Raw genomic sequence first — 17,925 nt, forward strand, 5'->3', positions numbered from 1 at the left:
CCGCGGTCACCACCCGCGGCCGCGGGGTGGGACCGCGGGTCAGCTGCCCCCGACTCAGGAGACACCCGCGGTCACCACCCGCGGCCGCGGGGCGGGACCGCGGGTCCCCTGAGCATCCCCCACGTTTGAAGGCCGCGGACGCGGGCCGTGACCGCGGGAAAAGGGCGGGGCTCCCCCAAATGGACCCCAAACGCGATTTTAGCCTCAAAACTCCATTTTTCTCTTCCTTTCCCCATTCATTCACCACAGACACCCACTTCATCTTCCCCAACTCTCCAATCCCAAACCCTAGCCTCCATTCTCTACCATTTTTTCTCTCTTCCACACACAAAAACAACACCAAAATCAAATAAAGAAGGGGAAGACTTGGAAAGGAGCTCATCAAGACTACATGATTGAAGATCAAGATTATAGGATTTGTCTATGAATCTCTATCTCTCTATATCTTTATTTATGTTTTCTTATGACTTGAGATTTGCTTTTATTATGAATATGCTTGGCTAAAATCTCTTATCTTAGGGATTAGATTAGATGGATTTGTAATGGATTGATTTCTTTGTTCAATATATATCTTGATTGTGCTTATTGTTATCTTTTCAAGTCCTAGATTTATCTCTTGTATGATTGGTTGGCCACCTTTTGTGCATTTCTAATTTGTGATTTGAATCGGGAGAGGATAATTACAATAGATTAGGAGTTTGATACATATCATCTCAATAAACCGGGAGGTTGAGAGTTGGGTGAGGGCTTGTTGATCCTTTGTGCTCTTGGGAGTTATAGGTTAGAAATTGACCGGGGACGGCAATTATGACCCGTAATCTACTGTTTTAGTCGTCCGGGAGGGGGCTAAAACTAGTGGGGAGATCGCCCTAGATAAGTAGGCCATATCAAGATTTAAATTGATTTAGATTGAAGTTCATTACGATCTATCGAAATCTAGTCCCTAGGATAACTTTCATTCAAGTCATTCCCCAATTTATTCACTAAGTTTATGTTATTGTTATTTACTTTTCTTGCTTTATTTAGTTTTGTTTTAGTTATCAATACCTCTTGAACTTTGGTTGTCTAAATAGATTGAAAACAACTTATTAATAATATTTAGAAGTTTAAATTCACCAATCCTTGTGGAATACGACCTTGCTTCCCTTATATTGCAACTACACCGTACACTTGCGGCGTGGTGAAAATAATAGCGAACATGAAAGCATCAACACTGCATCCTGGCTGAAATTGATCTCCAGCCTCCAATGCTTGGGTGCAACCTTAACAGGAAAGAATGGTTGCAAAATTACATTGTCATAATTGCAGAAATATGATGATGATTTGTGAATCTTTTTGGAAATTAATAGATGACAAAGGCCTCTAAAAAACGTTATTGCTGATGGATACCTGAGCTCGTTTTCAGATGGTTGGGTACGTCCCCTGTACCAGCTCCAAATGTTGTACGATAAAGTAGAACTTCATCTCTCAAATTGCCTATAATTTCATTTGTCTTTGCCATGTATGAATTCATTGCATTTTCTTGTGCAACAAGTTGTTGTTGTTGCTTGCTAAGTAATAGCTTGAGCTGGGCCATTTCAATGTCATGAGCATTGGATTTTTCTGATTCACTTTGCATTTGTCTAAGTTTGGCTCGGAAGGCGGTCACACTTGATTTCGTGACACCAATACCATAACCACGAGCTCGACCAGGTTTATCATCACCCATCAAATCATACCAAACTGAACTTTCTAATTCAACAGTATTTTCACAAGTTCCTTCAGTTTTACGTTTAACAATCTCTGATTTGGCAGCCATCTATAACACAAAAAAAAAACATAACCTAACCGAAAATGCTATGAATAGTTATATGAAGATGAATTCAAAGAACTTACCATGAATTCTTTTGAATCACTCTGCACATAAGAACCATCTCTCCTTTTATGTGTCAAGTCAAAAAATGTAAGTGGCCCTGGATGTTCTTTATATTTAATGACCTATTAAAAACAAAACATTCTTAATTTCACACGTGATTCTTAACTAATATAAGAATATATGTAAAATAGGCATTACATGCTCATCTTCAACTTGAGCATAACTCTTGGTTCCAGTTATATGAGTATGACTTTGGGTCGCACGAGCTTTTTTCCCTTTCTCAGACAGTTTCTGTACATAGATAGAAGAAATATTTAAGAATTTAATGAAGATTATAATATAAAGAAAATGAATTACTATACCACCTTTGCCTTTTCAGATTTCATATTACTCTTGAATTTAAGCCATTGATGATAAGCAAATCCAGGTGGAGGATCAATCCTATCAAGCTCTGCCAAAATTTGGTCTTCACGAAATTCATGAAATGTCACTCGATGTTCCAATTCTTCACCATGAACACCACTAGCTTCCAAAACTGCTTTCAGCTTTTCCCTCAATCTAGCATGTGTCTTTTTATATATCTCCTTTCTTACCCGATACTTGTTGTTCCTGAACTTTATGCCCATTAGAGCAATTAATACATTGTCCACATTTTCATGTCTAGGGATATAGAATTTCTCCTGTTAGAAAATAAGGAAAATACTTAGTAAAAAAAAAATCAATGCATCCGAAATGATATTTGAAAATAACATTTAATAAAATTATTGATACCCGCACAGCTCTCAGCAGCTCAACTCCAAAGGCATGTTTAACATCATTAAAATCATTTAAATCTGGCGGACAAAGATTTGGTTGTTTCACAAGTTTCATCATGTATCTTGTTAGAACTCTTCTAGCTGCCCGGATTGGTTGGCCATGTTCATTAACATTTACCAAAATTCTCAAACCTTTAGCCAACTTGAAAACATCACTAGCTTTCATTCCCATTCTTGTCAGTTTCACATGGCCTTTGTCATCTGTCATAGAAAACCAAAGTAGCTTACTAAATATATCTCTAGCTTATATCAAAAGAGTTGTAAATAACACAATAACTTACTGAATTAAAATACAAAGGGAGGGGAAAAAGATTCTACTACATTGAGTGTACAGAAACATTACCTACAATCTCAATATTTTCAAGTACATTACTCTCAGAAACTTGAACATGTGAATTATCATCATTGTTGTTAGATTCACTATCATCTGTCTCGGAGGAAGAATGAAGGTGGGATGGTGAATGCCGAAGGGGGCTTAGCCGTGTGTAATTACTATTTAATGAAGGTGGACGCAAGTGGTTGAAAATAGAATCTGGAGAATGATGTGAATCAATAGTAAGAGGTTGTGAGAATGTGGAAGATGGTGGCGGTAGAGAACTACAATTTGTTGTTGGAGGGCCTTTTTTGTAAAAAAGCTTCATATACGCAAGTCCCAAATCATTACATAATTTCTTAGCTTCATATACAGAAGTTGGTAAGGAGGTCAAAAATGGAAATACATCCTTCAAAAACTCCAGCAACATAGTGAAACCCTTGTTGGAAAGTCCTCCCATGCATTTGATGTGAATCAAGGTCAAGTTAAAGTATAGTTGTGAGTACTTGCAATTAGGATACAATTCTTTATCACATTCTGCTAGTATTTTCTGATATCGTGAGGCGTCAACACCACAAAAATTATTTTCATGATGTTGTTCACTTGAAGAAATATTAGCATGAAGACCTTCGACATTCTCAGGGGCTTGACCGTCACTAAACTCACCAATTTTATGGTTTGAATCTCCTCCTAAATCATTTCCTAATGCAGCATGTATCATATCCCTAATTGTATCACTCTTACTTGGGACATCTCTGTGAACAGTAGTTGTTTGAGCCGCTAGTTTTCTTATGTAAGAAGTGTCATATTCCGACGATACATGTTCTCCGTGAAAATTCCAAGTAGTATATCCCGGACAAAAACCATTGAATAATATGTGATGAAGAACATTTTCAGTTGAAAACCTTTTGCCATTACAACACTTCAAGCAGGGGCAAAGTATAGTTTCTTGAGCTTCCATGGCAAATTGTATGAATGACTCACATCCACTCTTATAAACATCACTAACCCTTGGCGCATTAATCCAACTCTTGTCCATTTCAAAACTAACAAGCTAAAAACAAAGAAATTGTATAATTTCGAGCTTAATTTTGTAGAACTATAAATCAACAAAAAATTCATATACAATTGCAGCAAAACAAAAGAAAAGGACAACCTAAAATCCCCATTCAAAATTTAAATTGAAAGTTTCATTTGCAGTCGAGTTTGCTTAATTAACCAGAAATTCCAATTCAAAAACTAGAATCAAACAATTTCACAAAAATCATAGAAAATAGTCAAGGAAGGAGATTGAGAAACTTACTACTTAGAATGGCTACTGTGAGACTGGACTTCAATTCGAAAGTAGAGCTTCAATTACAATGCACCAAAGCAGAGCTTCAATAAAATGATAGAATAATGGTTATAAATAGAGAAATTATATATGAAATTAGAGGAGAAATGAAAAGGTCGCACCAAAATTTTGATCTCAAGCGGAGGAGATCGCGAGGGATGCTGCTACGACGATGTCGGAGAGTTTTGAGCTCGGATCAATCTCTCTCTGGGGATTAAATTGAAGTTCGGAGCTCAGAGTTTGAGATGAGAGATTCAAATCGGAGGAACTCAGGTGAAGGAAACCACAAATTCACAAATTCAAATCGGAGGAGTTTGCTTGTTTTTCGAGTGTGATGGTGAATTGCTGGAACTAAGCTGAAGCTTTTTGTGCTCTCCAATGTCACGCTGGAACTAACTTCAATTAAGCAAATTGGCAATTAATATTTTATTTGTTTAAATTTAGTACTTTGCATGTCTCGATTTTTGCACCCCTTTACCAAACAAATTGTGTACTATTAATTATTTCAAGTCCATCTCGAAATTGATATTAAATATAGTTAAATATAGTATAATTTTAAAGTTTGACACTAAATATATTTAATTGTTTTAATATCATTTCGTGTATATATATATAATTTACCAAGCAATATTGGGCATGTTGCTATACATAATTAAGTTAAAAAAAATTGCTTTTAGCTTTATTCAGTGGTTACTCAATTAACATTTTTTGCATTATTTTTATATGTTATTAATAAAAAGATATTGTGACATCCATATGTCATTAAAATATATTGTGACACCTTGAGATGTAGAGAATTTTAGTTACATAAATAGGTGTCACACAATTTGCTACATTTTAAGGTGTAACAAAATTTACTTACACTTTTTTATGTAACAAAAATATATAGATACATGTGTTGATGTAACTAAATATTGTTACACCTAAAAATATCATAAATTTTATGACACATATTTTAGTGTGACTAAAATAATGTCACTATTGGAACTTTTTTTTGTAGTGTTCATACATAATCAAGCTTGAAAAAATCACCAAAGAAGAGAAAGCATTTTGAGTTTAATTTTTACATCTAAATATTTTATATTAAGTATTGGATTAAAAATACAGAGAAGTGAAATGATGAGTATAACTTTCTCGTATTGAATCAAAATACATTTCCGAAACTTTTGGAAAAAATATATAATTATACTAATTTTCATTAGCAAAGTAATGAAGTTGAAAATCAAATAACTAGAAAAAATTTATATAATCAAGCGAACACATTATTTTCGGGTCAGTCCTATAGGATTTCGAGTTATTTTCGAGCTAACCCTATCGAATTTCGGACTATTTGGATTGTAATTTTTATCGGGTTAAAATTTTTGAGTCTAATCCTCTCAAATTTGCAGGCTAATCGGGTCCGCTTATAGGTTTTGGACTGAATTGACATTCCTAACAATAATCGTTTTAAAATACAATTAATTATTTTGGCTAGCTGCAATCGTCTTGGTTGATATTTTATTAGCTAGCAGATCACTGTGATCTATTAAACAATAATTTAGAAATTGCACGAAAACGTGATTAAAAAATAAAATCAAATAATTTGATTACTCCATAAATATCTTTCACAAAGAAACTAAAATAACTAAAGCACATGGCAATCCGAGAATTTCGAAGTGTGCCAAGTTTGATATTACAATAAATGAATCGATATATATATTCAAAAGTCAACTTACTTGAATCATCATCCCATGAGAATCGTTAGTATATTCGTGGATTAGATCGAAACTATGTGATTCGTACTTATTAAAATTGTATATTTTAATTTATGAAAAAATATATTTTCTTTGTCCATAAAGAGTATGCTTAATTTGTTCGACACGAGTTTTAATAAATAGGGAAAAATAGTAATTTAGCCACTATCATAGACACCCCAATGACCTCTGGCACCTTATACTCATAATTCGATCAATCAAGCCCTCATGTTAAAATTTAGATGCAATTAACCCCTTTTCTAACGGTGATCTAACGCCGTTTGTAATTTTTTTTTCATTGCACTGCACCTTCTCTCTCTGCTTCCAACGTCGCCGGCGAGCCGCTTGGCGTCCCCCGAACCTGCTCGGAGAGCTTCCACGTCACCCACAAGGTTCCATTCGGCGACACCCCATTCTTTTAGTCAACATCGGCGCCGCCTCTCTTTTCCCCATATTTCTCTCGCTGAGAGCACACACATACATGATTTAACTTTCTTTTCCTTAAAGTAACAACCGCCGCCGTCGACGTCGTCACCTAAAATCGTTGCGTCGGACCGTCCATGGTCCGACGTCGTCACTTAGTCGTTCCCTCTCTTTTCCCCATCTCCCTCTCTCGCTGAGAGCACACACATACACAAGTTAACTTTCTTCCCCTAAAATAACAACTGTCGTCGCCGTCGCCTAAAACCGACGCTCCATTGGTGAGCACCGCCTTCGTTGGCACTTGGCAGCCGCTGCTAACAGCCACTTTGCTAGCCATCTAATGCCTCGTCACGGCGTTGCTCTGCTGCTAAAGTCTTAAATAATCGGTGCAGCTGGGTCATTCAGTATTCGGCATTGAGCTAAAGATATAAGAGTCTGAGTTGTCTTTGACTTCCTCATTCGGCGGTTTCACCGGTTTCTTGTTTGAATGCAAAAATTCTTTGTTTTCTTAGGCTGCGTTTACTTTGATGGATAAATTTATCCATGGAAAATGATGGATAACACAAATTTATGCCTTTAAATGTCTCCTTCATTTTCCAACATTTGACACAAAAAAGAGAGGCTCACCATTTTTCCTTCCTTATTTTCACTACAAGGATGGGTAATATTATCACACCAAAAATGGAGGGATAATATTATTCATCGTTGAAGTGAAAATAAGGAAGAAAAAATGATGAGCATCTCTTTTTGTGTCAAATATTGAAAAAGGAAGGAGACATTTAAAGGCATAAATTAATTTATGTTATCCATCATTTTCCATGGATAAATTTATCCATCAAAGTAAATGCAGCCTTACTTGTTTTTCTATTGATTTCTTTTTCCTACATAAAATATCCTTGTATATATCCTTGTATATGATCATTTCTCCTTTACTTGATGTAAAGAATCTCAATCAATCAGAAGTAGATTTCGCTACAGCATAAAGTTGTGTACGGTTCCACTGTCGTTGTCGATCTCCTCCCTCTCCTTTTAAATTTCGGCGATGTAGAAAGAGTGGAGGTGCAATGCAATAAAAAAAATTACAAATGCTTCCTGGTCGCCATTAGAATGAGGAGCTTAATTGAACCTAAATTGGAACATGGGGGCCTCATTGATCGAATCTTGAGTATAGGGTGCCATAGTCCATAGTGGTGTCTATGATAGGGCTAAATTGCAACTTTTCCTTAATAAATATTAGGTGAGTGTGTTGTGAATGGAGAAATGAGTCCACTTATGAGAATGGAGTGGAGAAATAATGGTAAACTATATTGGAAAAGTTGTAAACAAATGTTAAAAGTAAAAATAAAAAATAAGGGGTTAATGGTATAGTTGGATCAAAAAATGGATTGTGCATGCTCTTGTAAGAAGAACAAAAAAGAAAATTGATTTGGAACAGAATGAGTAAATATTTCAATGCCACGTAGAGGGGATGAGTTAATGAATTCACGATTCATGTAGCCTAATAACTCGCTAATTAATAATAATAATAATAATATATTATTATTATTATTATTATTAGTAGTAGTAGTAATAGTAGTAGTAGTAGCAGTATTAGTAGTAGTAGTAGTAAAAAATTAGTAATAGTTATTTCACCAAATGAAATAAGAACTTTTGATAGCAAAAAAGTTCCGTTACGATCAGACTTAACTAATACTCACTCCGTCCACGAAAAAACTTCTTATCTTTCCTTTTTAGGACGTCCACAAAAAAGCTTCCTACCTATTTTTGGATTATGCCCCACCACTTATAATTACTTACTTTTTACTTTTTTCACAACTCGCAATATTAATTATAACACTTTTTCACCATTCACAATACACTCAACAACTTTTTATCTATTCTCAATACACTCAACAACTTTTTTCTTAAAACTCGTGCCACTCCCTCCTAGGAAGTTCTTTCATGTACGGAGGGGGTAATAGATAAGTCGAGAAACTATGACTAGGAAAGGGAAATTAGAAGAGAGAATAGAAGGAGCGATAAGTATTAATACTACGGGAATCGAGCTAAAATTTTCGACATAGTAGAATAAGACATTAGTTCTCCAGATTGTTTTGGAGTCCTTCTACCTAGGGTTTCCGTGAACCCTAATTTGTGCTGCAAGTTTCTATATATAGAGGTGGCCACGGTTCGGTTCCCGGTTCGAACCGGAACCGGAACCGCCGGTTCTCGGTTCCAAAAACTGGAACCGGAACCGAACCGAAAAATACCCCTCACGGTTTCGGTTCCGAACCGCCGGTTCCGGTTCGAACCGTTAGAACCGTCCATTTTTTTTTTTAATGTAATTTGTATTATAGTATGTATTGTTGTGTAAAATTTAATGAAATTTGCTTTAATAAAATAAATGACACAAGAAAATATAAAGTCCATATACATTATTTTCTAAATTAAACTTATAATTCAAAGTTACACCTTACAACTCTTATAAATAAAATTTACAAATTACAACATTTGAATGCCAAAATAAAATTAAGGCAATTTAGTTTACAACTTGTAATTGGGGAAAAAAAGAAATAAAGGAAATAGGACTTGAGCTTAATTATTTTTGTTTTCATTTTTTGTTGTTTCTTTTTCATTTTTTCTATTTCATTTTTTTATTTCTATTCTCCTTTTTTTACAATATTTATTTTATTTTATTTATTTCAAAGTAATTATTATTATGATAAAAAATAATTATCAATATGAAAAAATGTAGTAATAATAATTACTTTAGTTTAGTAAAGGATTTTCTTTATTTTCATTTTCACATTTTTTATATTTTTTTCTTTCTTTCCAATTATTTCATCTTTTCTAAAAATATTACATTTTTCATATCAATTGTTATTTTTTTCTTACGACAATAATTATTTGGCCAAATAACTAAAATTACAAGTTTTCATGAGTAAAAAAAATAATTATCGTGAAAAAATACTAATAATTTTGAAATATTACATTTCTTCATATGAATAATTAATTTTTATTAAGTCAATAATTACTCTTTTTCTATTTTTTTTATTTTTAAAAATATATTACCTTTATTCATATCAATGATTATTTTTTCTTACGACTATAATTAATTGACCAAATCATTAAAATTACAAGTTTTCGTGACTAAACACTACTAGAAAAACGCTCATAGATAACGGATTTTATCCGTTATCTATGAGCAAAAAAACCGTTGTGTATAGTGGTGTTATCTATGATACGTATCATAGACAACGGTTTAAAAACCGTTATGTATGTGAGAATAGATAACGGTACGAGACGCTCATACATAACGGTATGAAACCGTTATCTATAATGATTATACATAACGGTTTATACCGTTATGTATGAGGATTTTTCCGTTATGTTTTGTATTTTTTTTGTTTTTTTTCCTATCATAGTTAACAGTTTTTTTTCTATACATAACGGTATGAAACCGTTATCTATAATGATTATACATAACGGTTTATACCGTTATGTATGAAGATTTTTATTTCCGCTGCTTTATACTCTGTATTTTTGTGCGTGCTGTTCCAACACTCTGCACAACATTTTGTTCCAGACGAAGCAACACTAATAAGTGGTATCAGAGCGGTCACTCGACACACTGAGTGTGATCCTCGTTGTTATCAGAACAGTTGCTTCAACATGGAGTCCAACAATCTGGGATTTATGCGTCCACCAATTCTGGATGGTGCAAATTGCTCTTTCAAGAAGTACAAATGCAGGGGGAGAACATCCGTTTAGGGGGAGATTTAATGGAGATTGGTTTTGTGAAGAAAGGCAAAAAGGGGGAGTTTGTTGGAGTTAATTTTTAACTCCAGTATTATTTTGTTTTGCCTTTCATCACGTTTTTGCAGGCCTTAAAACAAAGTCAAAGTCAGTTCCTACAAGATAGGAAACATGCAGAAATGAAGAGAAGTGGTTGAGGGAGTTAGTTCCTAAAATCATGGATAAAACCCTAAACTACCTCAACCTCCACTACTCCACTTCTTGCAACCACGCTTTCAGCCTTGAAGAGCAAGATTGGAGTTGTCTATAAAAGCTGAGGAAGCTCCCTCAGTCTAATCAGAGCTTACAGAGAGAAATCAAGCCATGTAGGGCAATTGTGTACGAGTGTGATTCTGTATGTCGGGATGACATCAGAGTCAACACCCGTTGTTTTATTTTGTAAGGTTTCGGAGTATTACTCTTGAACTGAGTTTTGTTTTTTAATGAGAGTGTCATTTGTTCAATACCTAGAGTCTTGTAAAGGTATTGAACGTGAGTTGTTCATTCTCCCTTTAGTCATTTTGCCATGAGGCGTCTTCAAGTTATATATTTTATAACTTGAAGAATTTTTGTATCTCCTTGTGTCTTCTCCCATTTTTATTTATTTCCGCTGCTTTATACTCTGTATTTTTGTGCGTGCTGTTCCAACACTCTGCACAACATTTTGTTCCAGACGAAGCAACACTAATAAATACAATATGTAATCTTCTTTCTCTTTGATTTCGATATATGAAAATTACATTCTCCACAAATTCTTTGCAGTTTTCATAGCTATTCTTCTCCTTTAGCATGGTATCAGTTTCCATCAAATAAGATCTGCGATTTTCGTGATCTTATCATCTTCTCTTTTCGATTGATCCTAGCAATCATGTCACAGACTTCCGCAAATAATCTCCCAAATTTACATCCAATGATCCTCAGATTGGATTGATCCAATTACTCCTTCTGGAGAATTCAAATCCTAACCACTGTGCATGCACATGGTTTTGAAGAATTTCTCTCCCCAAATGCCACATCTTATTCTTCATTTCTGCCATCTCAAACCGAAAATCCGATTCCAAATCCTGCTTATCTTCAATGGCTACGGAAAGATTAGTTTTAACAAAGTATCCCTAAGGGCTCGTTTGGTACGGATGGTTAGGGTGTATAATATACTTATGACACCTTAATATTTTGCTTAGTAAGAAGTAATACGAAACACAATGTCCTTTATAAAACTAAAGCCCGAAAATATTATACTGATTTGAGGGATTCTGTATACCACCTACAAAAGTGTTATACGTAATACAAATCTTAATTATAAATATTATTAACTTTACATAATCTTAATACATCACACCAAACAACATATTATATTTTACAGATTTTTTAATACTTTCTACCAAACATGATATTAATATGACGTATAGTAAAAGACATCCTAGTCAAATATATCTCACCTTATCCCATACCGCGTACCAAAGAAAATAAAATATTTTAAAATTAATAACCTATTCGTTTTAAATTCATTTTGATAATTTTTATACCATATTAAATATTCTGACGAACTTAAACTTAAAATGCACATTGATTTTTTTTTTTATAAATTAAATTTGACAATGTTTAGAAAAGAATTAATATTATAAAAAGAAAAAAATAAAAAAAAATAGTAAAAATTGATGGAAGAAGAGAGAGAAAAAATGGAGGGAGAAAACTCCTCTTTTATATATTATATAGATATAGATTGAATTTATAAATAAAGCCAATTTAAATCATAAATGCTTTTATTGCAAAATGCAAATGCAATTTCATTTCATGCGTAACTTGTATAATAAGTAATTATACTTAATATATATGCACATAATAATATTATTATGTAATTTATTGTTTAGAAAATTAATTAGTCGAACCCAAATTAGAGTCTACTTAAATAATATCTTAAATTTAATTAATAAATTAATAAATAGGTACTCCTAATTAAATAAATTAATAAATAGGTACTCCTAAATAATTGGCAGCCCAATTCATTATATAATAGGGCCCAATATCTTTTAATAAAGCAGGCCCAAGCTGTCCTTAAAATATAAGCCTACAGTTTTAAAAAAAATCGGCCCAAATTAATATTAATGAAAGCCCATGTCGGCCGACAGGAGCAGCTTCTTAGTAAATCGATACAAAACAAATCAGCATAAAATTTTCAGTAAAAGCGCAAACTCCATTCATCCCAACCTGACCGATTAAGGATGATGGCCAGAAGAGCTGTTGTTTCTGCAATTGATCTCATTCATCGAAGAGGATTTCTCAATCGATGGTCGCAGCATCAATCGGGTATTCTCTCTCCTCTGTTCTCTCTCTTCTCTTCCGAGGCTTTTCAACCTAAGCGGTCTAGAATCGATTTCAGTTGTGTTAAAGAAGTAGACGATGTTATTCAATTGTTTCAAAAAATAAAGAGTATGCGGCCAGAGCCTTCTGTTCACCTCTACAACAAACTCATGAGTGTTAGTGCAAAGATTGAGCAGTATTATTTTGCCCTTGATGTGTTCGATGAAATGCTTGGGATGGGTGTCCCGGTTAATAATTACACAAGGAATATTGCTGTCAACTGTTGTTGTCTCTTGAAAGATATATACTCTGCTTTTTCTATAATGGGATTCTTTCTCAAGAGAGGTCACGAACCAGATGTCGTGACTTTCGGCACTCTCATAAAAGGGTTATTCTTAGTTAATAAGGAGGCTGAAGCCGTGAAACTGTTCGAAAAGATTTTGGATTTAAAACTTTGCGAGCCCAGTGATGTTATGATTCTGCACGTGATTGATGGGCTGTGCAAAACTGGACAGGCCATTGAAGCCCATGATTGGCTTCATAGATTAGAAAGTAGTGGGTGGAGTCCCAACGTTTACACTTATAGTTCCATGATTAATGCATACTGTAAGGAAGAAAAGATGGAAGCGGCTGAAAATATGTTGGAAATAATGATGCAACAAAATATTTGTCCGAATGTCTTCACTTATTCTTCGCTTATTGAAGGGCTCTGCCTAAAGGGTGAAATCGGAAGAGCGAAACAGTTACTTGATTCCATCGTAGAGAGGGGCCTTAAACCCAGTATTGTTAACTACAACACCTTGTTAAATGGATATTGCAAGAAGGGAAGCGTGGATGAAGCTTGGCTTATTTTTCTTGAAATTCCCGATAAAGGTCTCGAGCATGATGTGCACACTTATAATACCATGATACATGGATTATTCAGAAATGATAGATTTGCTGAGGGCTGGAAGCTTTTCGAGGTTATGAAAGCTCAAGAAATACATCCCAACGTGCATATTTATAATACATTAGTGGATGGGTTGTCGAAGCGTGGGAAGGTTGATGAAGCTCTGCAGCTGCTGTCCGAGATGGTGGAGAAGGGCATATCGCCTAATGTTGTCACATGCAGCATATTGATAGATGGATATTGCTTGCATGGCGAGATGGTTAGAGCTAGAGAGCTCTTCTATTCTATGGCAGAGACGGGGATCAATCACAATATATTCACCTATTGTATCTTGATTAAGGGATACTGCAAGGCGGGAAACCTTGATGAAGCGTGGCGTTTCTTCGATGAAATTTCGCGCGTAGGTCTCAAACACTCGACTTTATCATACACCACGATGATGCATGGGCTAATACGCCTAAGTAGTTTTTCAGATGGGTGGAAGCTTTTCCAAGAAATGGAAGCTCATAATATACATCCGGATCCCCACACCTACACCATTTTGTTGGATGGCTTTTGTAGGATCCATCGGATTAGTGAGGCGTTGGCATTTTTGAGGGTGATGGAGGCGAAAGGCGTGAATCCTAATATCGTAACGTATGGTGTTCTGATCAATGGCTTGTGCAAGGGCCAAAGACTTGATGAAGCTATAAGGCTCTTCAACCATCTCCCTTCCAATGGCTTAAATCCGAACGTACAAATCTACAACATGATGCTCGACTCCCTCTACAATGAAGGGCGAGAAGGGGAGGCTAGGAGGTTGATGGAGGAGATGGAGAGGAGCAGCTGCACGCCTAATGGTGTGACGTTCAATATTATTGTGTGGAATCTGGTGAAGAGAAAAAAGGTGCATGAGGCGATTCCTTTCTTGGAGGAGATGTACAGGAGAGAATTCGTGGTTAATTCCGATATCATTTATGCTTTGCATGATGAACTAAGAATTGGAGAAGGTAAAGATGAGAAATTGCAAGAGATTGTTAAGAAAGTTTGTGCTCAAAATTGAGAGAGGTTTCAATCTACTCTCAGCTTTTCTTTTATCTCTAACGCTTGGATTATTCAAGGGCTGTGCGATGTTGGTATATTACAAGGTAATTTTGCTTTTGGCATTGTAAATGCAAATGCTTTCGTACGTTTACAAAAAAATGTTGTGGATGTTTGCATTTGGTGCTAATAATTTTTCTTTTGGCATTGAAATTTTTCTTGGAGATGTGTACAACTTGAATTGATGTTTAAATCTTGAGAAATTGTGCAAATCATGATATCCTCTCCTCTCGCACACATTTAATGTGAATGTCCTTTACAGTGTCTGAATTTTTTACAGGGAAGCTGAGACTGCGAAGAAGCCTTTGTGTAAACTGGATTCATCTACACATCCAACTAGGGAAATGCTGAGGCAGTTTGTCGCACAAATTTCCACAATGAGTGCTGCAGAGAATGGATAGATACAGCCGAGGAGCTCAGTTTGCCGATACCAATGAGTCACGACACGGCTGGTCTGCGGCTGTGTACTTTAATTTCTCATAAGACTGTTTGGCCTTCCAATTGCATTTACACATTTATTGAATCATTATTTCCCCTATTGATATCTCACGCTCATCAAATTGATGATCTCTTTCAAGCTGATGACTAATCATCATTATAAAATGATGGCTTGATATGATTTGTGGTTACTGTTTGCTAATTGAAGAGTTAAATCTGCACACGCATGAATGTGTTATCTGATAAAATTTAGCTCAAGTGAACCCCTGTCTTGACTGTGTATCCTCTCACGAGGCTCCACCACCGGTCCACCGCGACGACGTAGCTGCCGAAGCTTCTGTTGGACCATAATACAGTGTTTGTGATGTTGATACTGTTGACTGTTGAGTTTGTCTCTTCTATAAAATACTTTGCAGCCTTTACTTTTAACACTTGGACTCATGTCTCCTTTGTGATTAAGCAAGTGAAGAATTCTTTTTGCGTATTGGTATTGCTTCTATTTTTTTTTTTTCTCTATTTTTATAATATGTTCTATTTTCCTTTTCTATAAAGTTAGTTTTTGAAGCATTCTGAATATATTAGTAAGAAGTTTCATGTTCGACTCTTACTACATGCCAAACAAATTTGGTTTCGACATCGAAAAGGCTTAGAATAAGATACAAAGAAAAGATAGTAAGGAGCGGTTGCAGAAAAAAAAAAAAAAAAAAACTTTAATAGGAGCTATATTTTCTAAATTTTGAGTTTAAGATTTCGAAATTACAAATCTCTTACCATTTGATTTGATGGTTTGATGATTTAAAAAAAAAATTGGGGAGGTTTAAGTCCTACTTGCACCATATAATATAGGATAAACGTTTTTATATTTCTATATTTATATAAAATTGATACCAACTCAATTATCATATTTTTAAATTAATAATTTTTTTTAAAGCTTCGACTGTATTTCTCAAATAAATTGTATATGTAATATTTTAATTTACAATCTTAGAAACATGATGCATGCTCTCTCACTGGATAATCTAGATTATATTACAATTTATTTATTTATTATCACGCATAATACTCTTAATAATGTGTAATGCTAATTTTCATTATCAAATGATTTAAAATTATTTAATAATTATAATTATCATTAAACTTTATATAGAGTTGAAAATTCAAGTTTTTGTAATTTTGGATTTTATTGAGTAACTGACGTGGATTATTTTATTTTATATTTATTTATATTTTGATTCTATTTAATATTTATATTTATTTATTTGAACATGTCGTTTGATTTTTATGTTCGCGGTGCATGCATCGCACTAGTTCGATGATTATTAAAGAATTTAAAAGAAAAATGGTGGGAGTGTATAGATTATATTACAATTTATTATTTATTATCACGCATAATACTCTTAATAATGTGTAATGCTAATTTTCATTATCAAATGATTTAAAATTATTTAATAATTATAATTAATCATTAAACTTTATATAGAGTTGAAAATTTAAGTTTTTGTCATTTTGGATTTTATTAACTGGCGTGGATTATTTTATTTTATTTTTAAAATATATTTATATTTATTTATATTTTGATTCTATTTAATATTTATATTTATTTATTTGAACATGTCGTTTGATTTTTATGTTAGTTTGATGATTATTAAAGAATTTAAAAGAAAAATGGTGGGAGCTTAAGCCCCCATTGGCCCTTGTAGAGTTTTGGTTATTAAAGTAAAATATTAATTCACTAACTTATTTCTTTCAAATTATTTAGCTAGATTCTCATATTTTTCTGACCTAAGGTTTGACTAGTTGTAACGAATTCATTGTAGCCTTTATATTTTCATCATGGTGTATCCGTCCACTATAAATTGTCGAAGCAATAGTCTAGCTATAAATGATTGTTGCCCTTTTTTTGTCTTATATCCTGAATGCTAAGAACTCTCTCAGTGTCAACTTATTTATTTTGCTCATGCGAGATGCATTATACGGAATATTTAGATAGTATGTATCCTCTACATAAATGAATATTAGTAGATAGTGCACTAGTAACCTATTTTATCACTTCTTCAGTGACTTGGGCAACATTTTTTTTAAGAAAATAAAGAGCATTGATTAGAGATATAGAAAAAAAAAATAGTTGATTTTTCAATGAATTCTTCCTTTGATAGGATTTATCTATATTTGAGTTAATCTCTTACTCCATTTGTCCCATTATTTATGACACATACCTTTTCAATACGAAAATTAAGAAAAATAAAATTATAGTGTAAAAATGTGTAAAGGTATGTGGGCTCATGTGATTTGTAGTGTAAAAGTGTGTAAAGTTATGTGAGCCCATGTGATTTGTAGTGTAAAAGCGCTTTTTTTTTTTTTTACCATGTCTTCTTCTTTTTCTTTTCATCATTCTATATCTTTAGATCTAGCTTCTTTTTCTTTTCATCATTCTATATCTTCCAATCTAATTTTTATATCTTTACGATAACTTTTAGAAAGAAAGAAAAAGTTGAATATGTCTGTAAATAATTATTCAAATAAAAAAATGAATCCAAACCTATAATGTGCAACATTGCTAGACAATAGGACTACAAATGCTTTTAGGACATGTCCAACCTTTTACACCAATATTGAACCCCGAAAATACTCTTTATATATTTCATCTCCATATACTTTTTCCCTCAAATTATATATACATTAACCCACAAAACTTTTCAATCGTTAATTTCATATAATTATGTTCTGTATCATGTACTTTTTTATATTATTAGTGCTATTCTAATCATGCTGTATTCGTTAAATTTTGTAATATGACATGTGATTTATTTATTATTGTATTACTAGTACGACCATCCGTGCGATGCACGGTGAAATTGAAACTAAATTACATTTTAAATAAATAAATAAATAAATATAAATATTAGATAAAATTAAAATATAAATAAATGCAAACCATGATTTAAAAATAAAATATCAGTTACTCAATGTT

The 17,925-nt window shown here is 33.6% G+C and overlaps 2 protein-coding genes and 1 long non-coding RNA gene across 4 annotated transcripts; 1 reads left to right on the top strand and 2 right to left on the bottom strand.

The window, feature by feature from the left end:
* Positions 1 to 549: 549 nt before the first annotated feature.
* LOC131007856 (uncharacterized) lies at positions 550 to 3,704 on the bottom strand. Its single transcript, XM_057934770.1, has 7 exons — positions 3,014 to 3,704; positions 2,627 to 2,871; positions 2,221 to 2,535; positions 2,054 to 2,146; positions 1,876 to 1,977; positions 1,390 to 1,798; positions 550 to 1,262 (listed from the first exon to the last, which is right to left on the bottom strand). Exons 1-7 carry the CDS (start codon positions 3,702 to 3,704, stop codon positions 1,147 to 1,149), a joined length of 1,971 nt encoding a protein of 656 aa, XP_057790753.1. The 3' UTR covers positions 550 to 1,146.
* Positions 3,705 to 3,835: 131 nt separating this feature from the next.
* LOC131012694 (uncharacterized) lies at positions 3,836 to 4,747 on the bottom strand. The gene is made up of 2 exons (XR_009097418.1): positions 4,287 to 4,747; positions 3,836 to 4,037 (listed from the first exon to the last, which is right to left on the bottom strand). It is a non-coding gene; the product is annotated as an uncharacterized LOC131012694 (long non-coding RNA).
* Positions 4,748 to 12,431: 7,684 nt separating this feature from the next.
* LOC131012695 (pentatricopeptide repeat-containing protein At1g62680, mitochondrial-like) lies at positions 12,432 to 15,457 on the top strand. Of its 2 annotated transcripts, none has more exons than XM_057940686.1 (2): positions 12,432 to 14,563; positions 14,779 to 15,457. In XM_057940686.1, exon 1 carries the CDS (start codon positions 12,469 to 12,471, stop codon positions 14,476 to 14,478), a length of 2,010 nt encoding a protein of 669 aa, XP_057796669.1. In that variant the 5' UTR covers positions 12,432 to 12,468; the 3' UTR covers positions 14,479 to 14,563; positions 14,779 to 15,457. The 2 variants fall into 2 exon arrangements, with proteins under 2 accessions (XP_057796669.1, XP_057796668.1); XM_057940685.1 differs by having other exon boundaries at positions 14,797 to 15,457.
* Positions 15,458 to 17,925: the final 2,468 nt, after the last annotated feature.

Source organism: Salvia miltiorrhiza, chromosome 2, assembly GCF_028751815.1.
Source record: "Salvia miltiorrhiza cultivar Shanhuang (shh) chromosome 2, IMPLAD_Smil_shh, whole genome shotgun sequence".
In the NCBI taxonomy this organism is placed as follows: domain Eukaryota; kingdom Viridiplantae; phylum Streptophyta; class Magnoliopsida; order Lamiales; family Lamiaceae; genus Salvia; species Salvia miltiorrhiza.